The sequence below is a fragment of the Salmo trutta genome, chromosome 17 (genome assembly GCF_901001165.1).
Source record: "Salmo trutta chromosome 17, fSalTru1.1, whole genome shotgun sequence".
Classification (NCBI taxonomy): domain Eukaryota; kingdom Metazoa; phylum Chordata; class Actinopteri; order Salmoniformes; family Salmonidae; genus Salmo; species Salmo trutta.
This window is the reverse complement of record NC_042973.1, coordinates 49,232,491-49,248,215: the sequence shown is the minus strand read 5'-3', so window position 1 is coordinate 49,248,215 and position 15,725 is coordinate 49,232,491. Positions and strand designations below refer to the sequence as shown.

Here is a 15,725-nt window from a genome sequence, read left to right as displayed (position 1 = left end):
GAGCAAACCAGAATGCTGCAGAATACAGAATGCTGTGGTAGCCATGCTGGTTATGTGTGCCTTTAAATTCGAAATAAATCACAGACCGTGTCACCAGAAAAGCACCCCCACACATCACACCTCCTCCTCCATGCTTCATAGTAGGAACCACACATGCAGAGATCATCCGGTCACCTACTCTGTGTCTCACAAAGACACGGCGGTTGGAACCAAAAATCTCTAATTTGGACTCATCAGACCAAAGGACATATTTTCCACCAGTCTAATGTCAATTGCTCGTGTTTCTTGGCCCTGGCAAGTCTCTTCTTATTATTGATGTCCTTTAGTAGTGGTTTCTTTGTAGCAATTCAACCATGAAGGCCTGATTCACTCAGTCTCCTCTGAACAGTTGATGTTGAGATGTGTCTTTTACTTGAACTTGTGAAGCATTTATTTAGGGTGCAATTTCTGAGGCTGGTAACTCTAATGAACTTATCTTCTGTAGCAGAGGTAACTCTGGGTCTTCCTTTCCTGTGGCGGTCCTCATGAGAGCCAGTTTCATCATAACGCTTAATGGTTTTTGCAACTGCACTTGAAGAAACGTCCAAAGTTCTTGACATTTTCCAGATTGACTGACCTTCCTGTCTTATAATAATGTATAAATGTATATATAGACAAAAATATGTGGACACCCCTTCAAATTAGTAGATTCGGCTATTTCAGCCACACCCGTTGCTGACGGGTGTATAAAATTGAGCACACAGCCTTGCAATCTCCAAACATTGGCAGTAGAATGGCTTTACTGACGAGCTCAGTGACTAACATCGTGGCACCATCATAGGATCAAACCTTTCCAACAAGTCAGTTTGTCAAATTTCGGCCCTCCTAGAGCTGCCCCGGTCAACTGTAAGTGCTGTTATTGTGAAGTGGAAACGTCTAGGAGCAACATTGGCTCAGCCATGAAGTGGTAGGCCACACAAGCTCACAGAACGGGACCACTGATTGCTGAAGCATGTAGCTCGTAAAAACCATCTTTCCTCAGTTGCGACACTCCCTACCAAGTTCCAAACTGCCTCTGGAAGCAATATTAGCACAAAAACTGTTCATCGGGAGCTTCATGAGATGGGTTTCCATGGCCGAGCAGCCACACACAAGCTTAAGATCACCAAGTGCAACGTGTAAAGCTCGCCGCCATTGGACTCTGGAGCAGTGGAAACACGTTCTCTGGAGTGATGAATTACACTTCACCATCTGGCAGTCTGAATTAAGAATCTGGGTTTTGCGGATGCCAGGAGAATGCTACCTGCCCCAATGCATAGTGCCAACTGTAAAGTTTGGTGGAGGAGGAATAATAGTCTGGGGTGGTTCTTCATGGTTCGGGCAAGGCCCATAAGTTCCAGTGAAGGGAAATCTTAACGCTACAGCGTACAATGACATTCTATACGATTCTGTGATTCCAACTTTGTGGCAACAGTTTGGGAAAGGCCCTTTTCTGTTTCAACATGACAATGCCCTTGTGCACAAAGCGAGGTCCGTATAGAAATGTTTTGTCAAGATCGGTGTGGAAGAACTTGACTGGCCTGCACAGAGCCCTGATCTCAACCCCATCAATCACCTTTGGGACGAATTGTAACGCCGACTGCGAGCCAGGCCTAATCACCCAACATCAGTACCCGACCTCACAAATGCTCTTGTGGCTGAATGGAAGCAAGTCTCTGCAGCAATGTTCCAACATCTAGTGGCAAGCCTTCCCAGAAAAGTGGAGGCTGTAATAGCTGCAAAGGGGGGACCAACTCCATATTGATACCCATGATTTTGGAATGAGATGTTCAATGAGCAGGTGTCCACATACATTTGTTCACGTAGTGAATGTGATATGTTTCAATATATTTCTCTTCAGTCAAGGAGCATCAAGGCAAAAATACTTTATCCTGAGAAATATTGATATGTGATATGCCAATATATTATGTAGTTGTGTTAGAATTGTATTTTTCTTTCCCTTTTTCTGCAGAAAATAAAGCACCTTCTCCCCAAATAGTGACCTCTGCCCGGTCTAAAAAGGAGCTTGTGTATTTCCAGGACAACCCTTTCCAGATGAGTGGTGGCTTGGGAGGGGGCAAGAAAAGGGACAAAATGCACTAGTAACAACACATTTGTTAAGAAACTGCATTCACCGTATGTCTAAAACATCAACCAAGACAAAAATCATTCTGTTTGCAGTAACTTTTTGACAGTCACTTACAGTATATGCATGTGTTGACATTTCATTGTGACGTGAACTGTTTAACTTTCCTCCCCAAAAAAGTTTCGATGTTATTTGTCTACTATGAAAACAGTAGAGGTGTATTTAGAGGGCAAGTTGGTTAGGATGATATCTATGAGGGTGCCCGTGTTTACGGCTTTGGGGTGGTACTTGGTAGGTTCATTGATAATTTGTGTGAGATTGAGGGCATCAAGCTTAGATTGTAGGATGGCTGGGGTGTTAAGCATGTCCCAGTTTAGGCAACCTAGCAGCACGAGCTCTGAAGATAGATGTGGAGCAATCAGTTCACATATGGTGTCCTGAGCACAGCTGGGGGCAGAGGGTGGTCTATAGCAGGCGGCAACGGTGAGAGACTTGTTTTTAGAGAGATGGATTTTTAAAAGTAGAAGTACAAATTGTTTGGGTACAGACCTGGATAGTAGGACAGAACTCTGCAGGCTATCTCTGCAGTAGATTGCAACACCGCCCCCTTTGGCCGTTCTATCTTGTCTGTCTTATTACCAGTTGCAGATTACAATAGTTATTGTTCAGTGTATTTGGATTCCAGGTTCCCTCCTACAAACACTGCCCCACCGGAGTGGCTAACCACAGGGTTGAAGGATTCTCGCTGGTGTGTTGGCTGGAAATGATAAGTTAATGAATGTGAAAACAAATAGATGGAGCTGGAGAGAAGAGGTGATTGGCTCTCTGGAAGGAAATGCATGTCCCTCTATTTAGTGTATTTTCTCCTCCCTTCACTTTCATATTTCTCTCTCTGCTCTCTGGTGGTGTTGACTGTATTGAGCCGATCTGGAGTTTTGTCTACAGACATGACTAGTGCCAGTGGTCCTGCCCAGCCCATTACGACTGTTAGGATTTGTAACCCAAGCGCACGGTTCTCCTTCAGGGGAAGATTGAACTCCTGTCCCCGTCGGGAGAAGCCTGGAGCATTTACATTGAGATGATTTTCTCTTCTGGCCCATAGCATGGTCAGTGTTATCAGACAATATTTGGGATTGGTGAGGATTCTATAGTTTACCCAGTCCACCATATAGTATCGTCCTTGCTTAATCTCCCATATGTTTATTATTGTTTTTCTTGAATTAGGATTTTACAACATCATCTCATGCAGGTCACACATTTGCAGGCCCACTCATTTTAAGAACTTTGGATAATGCTCAGCATGTAAACCAGTGGCGGTTGGTGCGGTTCAAGATGAGAGAGGATGATTTTTAAAAATGATGAGCATAACTTTATTTCTATTATAGCTTATTGGATGACTGGCATTCATTTTCCTTTTCCCTTCACTTGTGGACTTCAGTGAACAACACATCAGATGTATGTGACCAGGTGAAAAAACCATTCCAAGCCAAACCTTCATATCATAACCTTTAACGGCTACACACAGCATACATTGTTGTCCCCATATTATCTAACATCATGGTCAACATAGCTAATAGAACTAACGTATTAGTAAATCCGCTACAGTCTTGCAGTACAGTCTACAGTGAGCAAGCAGTTTAGCAGTTACACCAAAAGCTTACTATGACTTGGAAGAGTTCCAGAGTTGGATAGCCATATATCCAGCTAGCTAACATAGCATCACTTTCTGTTTGAGTAGGCTAAACTACCTAGCTAGCTAAGTAAGTGAAAATGAAAGTGAAAAAAATACTACAATATATAGCTAGCTCTCGATCTCTCTCCCTCTCTCTCCCTCTCTCTCTTGCTTCTACTTCATTTTTGAAGACATGTATTTGTTCAAAACGGTTCAACTATTGTGTTTCTCTCTCTTTGAGTCAACTACTCACCACATGCTTTGTACTGCAGTGCTAGCTAGCTGTAGCTTATGCTTTCAGTACTAGATTAATTCTCTGATCCTTTGATTGGATGGACAACATGTCAGTTCATGCTGCAAGAGCTCTGATAGGTTGGAGGACGTCCTCTGGAAGTTGTCATAATTACTGTGCAAATCCATGGAAGAGTGTAAGAACCATGAGACTCTTAGGTTTTGTATTAAAGTCAATGTATCCAGAGGAGGACAGAAATAAGTTGTCCTCCGGCTACACCATGGTGCTACCCTACAGAGTGCTGCTAAGGCTACTGTAAACCATTGCCATATAGTGTGTTTTATGTGAATATATTTAGTATAGTTTTATCTAAAAATAGCTTTTTTAATGTCTCACCCCCCCAAACAATATGAATTTCACTGAACGTGGTCCTCCTCTGAGGAGCCTCCACTGATGTACACACTTAAATTCACTTACCACATGTGTTGTTAGGATTTGGGATTGGGTGTGTCTCTACCAATTGGTTTCTCTTCCATTTATTATCGTTAACAGGATTTAAAATTCTGACTGTACACTGTCTTTCATTATAAGGCAGTAGAAGAATTCACTCCCCAACTTAACCCCTGTAATTCACACAATGTATTCAAGACTGTATCCGTTTGTTTGCCTAATAGATTACATTAGGCTATACATAATCACTCTGAACTCACGTTTGTGGTGAAATAAGTGTGCTTGCTGTATATTAGTCATGTAGACAGGAATATTAGAGGGTTTGGCAGTGAGAGAGAGAGAAGAAATCACAATGTTAATCTGTCTGTGGTGTGGTGACCCAAACAGTGTAATAGAATACAGGAGGAGGTCTGAAGAGGAGCCCTGTGTCAAACTGTTGTTAGTTCTTTAGTCTGTCTAGAGAGAATACATCCTGTAGAAGCCAAAAAGGGCTGTGTTTAGACAGACCAATTAGCGGGAAAATATCAGAAATGGGCTGCCTGTCTAAATGCAGCCATGCTAGACTCTGCCTGGTCAGGGTTGTGACATATCATGCTTGAGTCTAGCCTTGAGTTGAGTGGTCAACTTGAATTGTAGCATGAATGGTCAACTTCATAAATATAATCACAAATGTAGGCTAGTCTCTTACTATGTTTCTATATTATTTCAGTTTTTGAGCACTAGGAATTTATAGATTTCAATTTTGCTTACGGTTTTCCCATTCACGGTTTGTAGTATAGCCATCTCACTTAAATATGGGTTCAGCTTGGCCAGCTCTTCTAGTGGTTTATTATCATTTTAAATAGACTAGTGACCATAGAATCCATCCCAGATGACATTTTACACTGACTTCGTGCCTGAGTTTGTAGGCATGCCTGTCAGTGAGCGTGCAAAACAAAAGACAAACAAACGAAAAGTAAACAAACAATGAGCATAAATCAGTTGCTCTAACATTTTGTAACCATTTGGAGAGAGGTTTATATGGCGAATGATAGGCAGGCTGCAACAAAAAATAATAACTGCAAAAATACACTTTGTTTGCTTTGAGAGTAGCCTTCAATATTTCTAAGAATTGAACGTGACTGATAAAAACTGACACTAAATCAGAGCTGACACTGTGGCTTTGCCTAGCTAGAGCCTTAGATGACGCGCTACTTCCAAGTAGATGTATTATTTAGACCTAGGCTAAACAAGGCTGCTTTAGTGATCACTCGTTGGTCTGAAAAATAACGTTTTACTCGATTCGATTCTTAATTTCTACCATAATGATATTCAGATTATTTTCTTAAATAATTTATAAATTTTTGTGCTTGAAAGTCGTTTTCTTCTAAGCAACACAGTCTCAAAAAGCAAACATATTAAAAAAAAAACAAAAAAAAAAACTTTTTTTTAAATTCACTTCAAAACATATCATTAATAGACACCATTTCAAACCCTACTTTATGGCAAACCCGCCGCAATGACAACCAACATCCTGTCCCCTTTCAAGAACTTGCCGCTCATGGTAGGAGTCCTCAGTCCACCGCCCACCAACAGGCCAAACTGACGCAAACTTTTGGCTTTTTCTCCTCAGCATGAGGCGGCATGGCGAGGTCACATTAGCAGCCCAATAAGCACTCACATTTTTTTTCCTCGAGTGTCACGGTCCAACCCCAGGTATTATCATTGACCCGATAGCAAACCACAGCTAAGTATTGTCTGCATGGCAGTTGGTATTGGCCCACCGTGTGGAAGGAGGAGGGTGGAAGAGAGTTCGGTTCTTGTCATAAGGAGGGGGACGTGTTTTCCTCTTATTTAAAGTACGTTGGTCATATTTACTGTTTATTCCAGACGGTTCCTCTTCAATGTAGCCCTATTACATTTATATTCAATGTATCTTTAATTCATTTAAAAGGTTATGAATAGCCTCCTTTTACGCCTTTCTCAATTTTTCCATTGAACTCATATCACCCGAAATTGCTAGGCTTTGTGAAAGAATATATAGTGAAAAGGAAACACACACACGTTTACGCAATTACGCACAACATGATAATGCAGTGGTGATGGCTAATACATTTGTCCACACAATTGTTTCTCCCTGCCATATATTTTCACTCGTGGTTGTTCTCAAAACCATACCACGAATGCAGTATTAACTGTTTAATAGGTAAATGTATAATATCTGGCCATTCTGACATCATGTAGCCTATCTTTCGTTATGTAGTTTGGTCTGCTAAATTGGACGGGGCATTGCATTCATTGTTTGTTAAAGATCCGTACAAGAATATGCCGGACACATGGCTTAGTGTGAGTTGCAGTGAGTACTGTATATTGCTCCTATTTGAAGTTCCAGGGACTCTCACTAAATCCGATTAACATTGCTGAACAATTGAGAGATAGAAACATGACACACAGATTCCATTGACATGTCCATGCCATCACTGTAAACGTCTTTATTCGTTGCCCAAAAGTTAAAAATACGTTTTCCAATGTGTTCTGTTGTGATAAAATTCCCACTTCACAAACGTGCAGAACTATTAGCTAGGAAATAATGGAAGGCAAGCATCATTGAGGCACACCCAAACTTTAGCTATTACTAAATAGCCTGTTTTTGGTAAAACGTTCAAATGCAAAACCCATATGATACATAAGTCTAAATGCATTGTGCATTTTAAGCACCCGAGCGCCTTATAATACGTATCATTCCATAAGGATTCCTGCATTATGAACTTTCTTTGATCCCCTGTTAAAAACTGGCACATTATAGATTTAAATTGATAATAAAACATATTCAACTACAATGGCTCGCGCTGCAAGTGTACTAATCCATGCATGCTTCAGGTATTATAGATTTAGAACATCTGATATTGCAATATGTGCAATAGGGCCATGTTAAACCTAAACCAAACAATACATGTCACTGAATTAAAAAACCTTGCATAGACTAATCAGAATATTGTTTTGCTGTGTTAATGCAACAAATGTGCTGAAACGTAACAATGCAAATGCCAAACGAGGGAAACGTTTATAATTATTATTAACAACAATAATAATAATAATAATAATGCAGATGATGATTATTAGTATATATGGTGGAGAGAGTGGAGAACTGTCTTTCAAAGCACACAAATAAATCCGTCTTAATTGCTAGGCCTATAATTGATCTAAAAAGCAACCAACACTTTGTATTGGCCTAGAATTCATCATTTTAGAGAACGTATTGCATTTAAAAGCATCGTTTTGAAGTCCAAAAAGTTGTAGATGTTTTAAATATCTCCGTAAGTCGTTATACTGTGAATTTATATTTTCCTAAATATATAGCCATGAAAGTACTTATTCCGATTATGACAGCAATAGGCCGAAATCAACCAGAAACTTCAATTGCCAAGTGAGTGTAGAAGACGAACTTCCGTTTAAATTAGCCATGCGCCCTCACAAATTGTATTTGCAGTCTCAACTTGCAGTAGGCTAGATAAATCATTAGGTTACCTCTCTTTATTTGGGGTATCTAAACATGTTGTAAATTACATTCAATGTCATTGTTTGCTTTTAGATCCTGTCTAGGGTCTAGAATCCCTTAATGTGTGTTTGGTTTGGATTGTGGGAGGAGTTATAATTAACTGCTCCATATTCAAATGTAGGGAGGCTTCTTCAAGGAACCCCCTCTCCCTCCCTTTATAAAGGGACCACAGCTAGTGCCTTTATGACTAGAAAAATTATTGTCTTACCAGGGTAACCTATATAGATGCTCCATTTTGTCGAACGTCAACAGAAATTCTATATGGTCAGTTGACAAGGTTCATTTGAGCGACGGGTTCTGAGGAAGAAGAAGATGATGATGGAATACGTGAACGATAAATTCGCATTGAAAAGTCAAGCGATTAAGGGCAGCGACTATTACATGGGCTCTGGCAGCGGGCTGGACCAAGTTATGGAGAGTTTGGACAGTGTACAGTACTACAGCAAAACCTCGCCCAAGTGTGTGCAGGCTTTCGGGTTACAGACCACCGAGCACAACACGCGAATGGAGCGGTCCTCGCCGTGTGGAGAACAAAACGGTTAGTTACTGGCCCCTTTCCACTGTCCATGCGTAAAGCGTTACCAATATATATTTTTCGACTGCCGCAGAAATGTGTATGCTAGATGTGTTATTGATGAGACTTGTAAGGCTATACCTGCAGGCTAAAAGCGTTACACAAATGTAATTGAAGCAAATATGTATTAGGTTATTTTTGCGCATGTTATTTTAGCATCCAAATAGTACTGTGCCTGTGAAACGAAGATGGTAGGCTGCGTACTTTCATCATCATGTGCCATATCTCAAACAAGTCATTTTTTTATGTGTTATGTCATTCTTAGTGCTGTCCAAAAAACTGTTTGAATGCCAGAAAGCTATTGGATTGAGGCAATTTCGTTTTTTTTATATATCTTTATATTAGGAATACCTTGAAAGAGCAATGGGCAGTTGTGGTCATATTTAAAATGTCATAAAATTATGAATATCCTAGAAAGTGTGGTTTTGAAAATATGTGTTTCTGGCTTTGTCAATAATAATATTAATATCAACCATCATCAAAACTGAAATGCGAACGTGCACATTTGTTTACATGAACTGCTTACAGTTAGAGAACAAATGGGCTTATACAACATCTCTTATATTAAATATATTTGTCAATATTCTTTATAGGCCTGTCACTTGCCTGTTGTGCAAAGATGACCTTATAAAGTAGCATATATGCCGTTGGTCAGTATTGTTGCAAGATCGTCGTCATTCTGCTAAGGTGTTACTGGGCCTATAAAAGGAAAATAAAACATTTTTAAAGTAGCCGAATTTATGAATAGCCCTGTTATCTAAATAACACTATTTTAACACTATTTGATTTATTTATACTAATAAATTATAGAAACATTGGTGTATCATATTAATAATAATACTTTTCTATTTCTTTCCTATAGCGAATTATGATGTCCCCAAAACTGAAGAAGATACCTTGCACGTGGACCTCGGGAGGTCGACAGACAACTGTTGCAATATGAGGGACTCGCCGGTAATGGCAGGTCAGGAGAAAACGGATTTGTACGAAATCAGTGACAAGTGTGACAGTAACGTATCGAGCAGTAAGAAGCGGCGGCACAGGACGACGTTCACGAGCGCACAGCTGGAGGAGTTGGAGAAGGTGTTTCAGAAAACTCATTACCCAGATGTTTATGTGAGAGAACAGCTGGCGATGAGAACGGAGCTAACTGAGGCCAGAGTGCAGGTAGGTCTACTTTACTCTCACTTTCATTCAGTTCATCTCTAGGCCAGGGGTTCCAAAACCTTTCCACAGCATTGGGGAACATCCCACGCCAACCCCTGCGCACGCGCCAGGTCTATTTCTATGGGCACAAGCACTGTACACACCATTCTTGTTGGTGGAGCTTTAAAGCTTATTTCGAAACATTTGTGTCATGACGTGCAAAGAAAATGTTTCCATTTTAAAGTTAATTTAATTGCAATTTTATACATTTTGCAATGTCTAATATGTATTCATGTGATATTTGAGTGACTAACAAATTACAACAATATCGATAGGCTAAAAAAACGAAATAAAAAGCGTTAGCTGACATCGGCAAGTTGATCTGGACATTTCTGACAAGTTATAAATAGCTCTCTAATGTATAAAATGACTAACATGACAAGAGGCACTACTCAATTTGGAATTTGCACCTCCTGCATTCTACTATTACAACTTTCAAAAGTAAATTTAAAGTCGGACTGAGTTCCTTTAAAAAAAAAAAGTAATACATGATATACTGTAAATCAAAAATGTACGCACGTTATTTAAAATGTATTGTATCTGAGTGCTTAGGTAATGCCTATTAGGCATTTGTGTCACCAAATATTGTCTACAGAAAATATCATGCCGAAAAATAAGGCTAGCCTACACCACATGTTGTCAAATTAGCCTAGGCTATAGCCTAAACCTATAGGCCCATATGCTCAGTTCTGTTTAGGAAAAGTTTGATTATATTTCTCTATTTCTCCCTCTAGGTGTGGTTTCAAAACAGAAGAGCCAAGTGGAGAAAAAGAGAACGTTATGGGCAGATTCAACAGGCAAAAAGTCATTTTGCAGCGACATATGACATATCAGTGTTGCCAAGGACGGATAGCTACTCACAAGCAAGTTTGCGCTTTTACCAGAGACACTATTTAATTACCACTATTGAATATTTTTTGCTAGACTAATTGAACTTCTCTATCATATGGAATGAATAATTCGATGTCGGTGTAATATTTGGTAATTGTTAACAATAATTAGAGCCTAATGCGTATTTAGCCACACTAACTTTTCGTTTGTATTTTCAAGGGTAGCCTAGGTGGGCTAGTAGCCTACACATTTAGTATATTAAATCAAATGATTATGCTCTTGCTTGCCACCGCACCTTGATATATCGAGCACCCTTGACATAGGCCCATGTTAATAAGATGTATGCTATGCACCATATTTTAGATAAGACTTTGAAAGTTGATTTAGAATGTATCTCGGCAAACCATTGAAATTAATGGCATCTCAGATTTCTCAGAAAATTATTTATCCAGTCAATGGGATGAGGCTAGTTTAGGCGTATGGGCTTTTAAAAGGGCAATCACTGATTGCTACATACATTTTTGGTATATCATATATATATATATATATATATATATATATACCCATTGATTCTTAAATAATATAACTTAAATGCCTCATGAGCTTAGTTCAATTGTCTTAACTCATCAGAACTCAAAATATAAGATTGTTTTACTCCTTTGTTTGTAAATTATGTAATTGTAAACAAACACTGTATAGCCTCAAAACATGGTCAAAGTCAGTACTTGCATCCATATAGCTCAGTCCATGAATTTGAGAGCGGTTACATTTCTCCAGGCCCGTCTCTCAGCTATTTACCAAATCAGTGGCGGGGTGTCGGCTTACTTATTGTTTGAATCGCTGATTGTCAATAAATCTAGTCTAAGGCATGTGATAGGCTATATCAGAAATTCTGTAATATAATTATTGTCAACCTAAAATATTGTCATATAATTATAAAAACATTTATACAGGTTTTATAGCCAACCAATTATCTGTAGTCTATAAATAGCCTCTAAAATATATTTAAACATACAAGACATGCAAACATTTAGGTTTTCTTGGAAAGCTGTGAGTGCTACTATACGTATTTACAACTTGTCTAAGTCCTATCATCAACTGATTTCAACCAATGTATGGCTGTGGATTGAGTGCGTTATTTGATTGGAATGTCGGCATATTGGCAGTTAATTTAAAAAATGAATAGAATCATTCCTCTAAAACTGTCTGCCTAGCTAGCTAACAAACATGCAGTACAGATAAATACTTATCACAGCACTGGCAAACCATGATTGACCAACTCCCTGACCAAAATGGATGGGCCTGGTTGCATAAAACACCTTAAGTAGACTTTCCCCTCATCTTTTCCCTTAAAGTTTCCTTAACTTTAAGTCAGTTGCACAAACACTTTTAAGGTACATTTCCCCCTTAAATTAAGTTGAAAAAGTTAAGGGTGCCCACAAGGTCCCTTAACTGCTTCATTCAGTATGGATATCAATGTAAACACCATTTTGTGGTGCTCTGGTTACAAAAGGAAACCATCAACAAGCTAGCTATATAGCTAAACAATGCAAGGTGCACAATCTGTGGCTACAAATCTTGCTGGCTAGTTAGCTATAGCTACTCTCTAAATTAGCTTGATGTACTAGAAAGTAATATAAACAATTTGGGAAAAAAATTAAGTCAAGAAACGTGGTTTATTATCTTCTGAATCAATTTGGTTATTTTCTTCTGAATCAATTTGGTTATCCTTTCTTGATTGTAGAAGTTCTATTTTGCTATCTCACAAAATGAAAGCATCTCTTTGACTGCTGTAGATATTTAGTCAGTGAATCAGGTCATCTCCATGGTAACCAGATACTCTTTCTGCCATACATGCCTTTTAACTACCATAAAACCTCTCAAATATGCCCTGACCTAAATAAATATTTGTGAGGCTCTATACCATGCCCTTAAACAATTCCCTTAGGTAAGGGGAAATTATTCCTTCAGTCGAACCCTTAAGGGAAACATTTTATGCAACAGGGCCCTGATCTTAATCCCATCATAAGAAGGTTCACCCATTCTAGTGTTCTAATTCCTAATTCTATAGTACAGATGCTAAGTGGGGGATTGAGATTGAAGCATGCCCATGTATCTTACTGTTTGAGTTACAGCCATGACTCAATTCAGTTCAAAGTTGATTTATTCCTTGTAAATACTGTAGGGGGGAACATAAATTGCATTTTTGTGGGTTGGACATGGACATTTCTATGAAAAAGCAGGGTCTGGTTCTGTTTAAAAATATTCCGTTTGTGCCAAAAATGTGACTATATTTACAGATCATTGAGGCCATATCTGATATGCTCTCTGATGTCATATATTTATGGAAATAATTTTGATTGTAACCAGTTGAAAATGAAATGAAATTCCCATGCAACGCTAAACAAACCGTCATTACATATGACCACTAAACCATTGCAAAATCTTCACCCCACCACAATTAATTATGTTTCTAGATGCGTCTGTAAACCAACATTTGGCAGGGATGTTGCAAGGGAAAGGATGGGTGAAGATACTAATCTTCAAGATGTGATTTTTCCTAATGAATCAGGAATTCAATTTCTGAGATCTGGACAGGTAGCCTAAGCTATATACTGTAGGCTATTTTTTATTTATTTTACTAGGCAAGTCAGTTGAGAACAAACTCTTAAATACAATGACAGGCTACAGGGGAACAGTTAACTGATTTTTACCATGTCAGCTTGGGGATTCGATCCAGCAACCTTTTGGTTACTGGCCCAACGCTCTAACCACTAGGCTACCTGCCACCCCATCTGAAGTCACCTGTTCTAAAGTTACACATCTGGATGAAATGGTATATCATATATTATCGTTGTCTAAAATGTTATGACTGATAAATCCAAAAAGATGACATTTTATCAAAGAAAATGTCTCCTTAATAGAACTAATGAGAAGAAAATAGAAAACCTTTATAATACACACAATTGGACTATGAACATTCAAAACGTTAGGAGCAATTTATATTCAAGATCATTCAACTTTCCTGATAGAATAGAAAGGTCAATAAATAACCAGATAAATTACCTGTCATTTCCGTTCCCAGATCCCCAACAACCTGTGGCCCAGCCCTGCTCCCAATGGCTCAATGGTGTCCTCCTGCATGCTCCCCCGCGGATCTCCTCCCTGTGTAACCTCCTACTCCCACTCCCCCCGCTCCGGAGCCGACCACGGGTATGTGGGCTTCCCCAACCAGCAGAACCAGTTTGGACACGTCTCCCTCAACAACTTTTTCACGGCTGACTCCCTCCTCACGCCCTCACCCAACGGACACCCGTTCGAGGCCAAGCCTGAGTTTGAGAGACGCTCATCCAGCATCGCCGTGCTGCGGATGAAAGCCAAGGAACATGCGGCTAACATATCCTGGGCCATTTGATTGGGATTGTGAACGTTCTGTCCTCCCAACCGACTGACTCACAGCCACTCTAACTTTAACATTAATACTACGCACGATAATTATATCCCCAATGTTGAATGACTGACCAGGAACTGACTGTGACACCGGATGATGGAAAAGGACTTCCTTAAATTTGAAAAGGTCACCTCATAAAGGTTGAGCTGTGAGTGCATATCAGTTTAATCCACACAGGCGACACTTACTTTCAGGTTAACAACCGATCTGAAAGAGTAATGGAAACACTCCCCTAAGTGGGCCCTTTTTGCCAATTATTATTCATAATGAGGCACAATGTGTTGCTGAAAACGAAGTTGTCTATGGCTTTTACACTCAACTTCAGTTTGTCCTGTAGGACTTACAGTACAAGTGTTGAGGTGTGTATATTGTCATTCCCTGTGCTTTCTAATTCCATTGCCCCATGCAGCTCTGGACATACAGAGGACCTGAACAGAAATGAAATGGACTGACATACTGATATGTCTGTGTGCTTTGCAGCAAAGCTATTTAACCCCCATTAGCTCTGTCTGTGTTGTTTGGCACCAGCACAGGAAGCAGTTGGTATTTTTGTAAAAAGGTAATAAAAACATATGTTGTGACATCATTTTTGATAGTATATTTTTTCTTTTATTGCATTTCCCTCGCTCATTATAGACTCGGGAAGGCGATCCGGGTCGGCGGTACAGGGATGTAAGCAAAGTGTTAGGCTACACTACAATAGTGTGAGTGAAGTATTAAAAAGTATAGTATAATATGCATAATCTACATGGAAATAATAATAAACAAAAACTTTTCACATAGTGCATCTCTTCAGATACTCTATAGATCATTGATATTATCATCAGGCTTAATCCCCCCCCTCTCCCTCCTAGAGTCACACACATTATATGCTGTAGCCCACATTGAAACTGAACATGAGCATGTTCTATGCCTTTGTACTCTTCTAAAAAAGGTGATTGCAACCCATTGTGCTGCTCTCTCTCTGAGATCACTGTCTATTCATCTCATTGTGGAAAACTTGTCCATATTAATGGCACGCTTGATTCAATTACAACCATAAGTTGTGTCAGATGCTTTGATATGGCACTACCTTTGTTTTCCTTCCTGGCTATTGCCAATCAAAACTATGTATCAGAGTATTTTACTGTATCTACAAACGTACCAAAACAAGGGTCCTTTATTGAGAAGTTTAAGTCTTGAAACATGACCAGGAAAATTATAGTGCTCAGCCTGACATATGCTTTGAGGTCTTGGCTTTCAGATAGCAGATATTTTGGACTGAGTCAGAGCACATTGGGTCAATTGCAACGCATGTCATTACAAGAATGATGTAATTTTCTTGGCTTCGGATTATCTCTACTTTTAATTAAACTCCAACTCTTATCTTACTAAAATTCATAGATTCATCTAGCCTGCTCAGTAGACTTCCAATAGACCATATACCGCATAGGATAAGCTCATGATTCACGTTAATATGCTTCCTTCCAAAGGATGGAGGAGGCAAGGTAATAATAGACCAACGTCTACTACCTCATACAGATAGTGGCCTTGTCCAAGTACCCATACTAAGGTACTAAATAGGATGCGAAAGAAGAACGTTTTGTATTATGTGACATTTCAAAAATAGTACCCCCGAATCCGTCATCTAATGCGCGATTGTGTTGACCTTACGTCGTCGTCTTCAT

General features: G+C 39.4%; 1 protein-coding gene across 2 annotated transcripts; it reads left to right on the top strand.

Annotated features, from left to right (window-relative positions):
- Positions 1-8,203: 8,203 nt before the first annotated feature.
- Positions 8,204-15,068, top strand: LOC115152338 (ALX homeobox protein 1-like). 2 transcript variants are annotated; one of them, XM_029697107.1, is made up of 4 exons: positions 8,204-8,534; positions 9,433-9,737; positions 10,511-10,639; positions 13,693-15,068. In XM_029697107.1, exons 1-4 carry the CDS (start codon positions 8,309-8,311, stop codon positions 14,020-14,022), a joined length of 990 nt encoding a protein of 329 aa, XP_029552967.1. In that variant the 5' UTR covers positions 8,204-8,308; the 3' UTR covers positions 14,023-15,068. The 2 variants fall into 2 exon arrangements, with proteins under 2 accessions (XP_029552967.1, XP_029552968.1); XM_029697108.1 differs by lacking the exon at positions 10,511-10,639.
- The last annotated feature ends 657 nt before the right edge of the window (positions 15,069-15,725 follow it).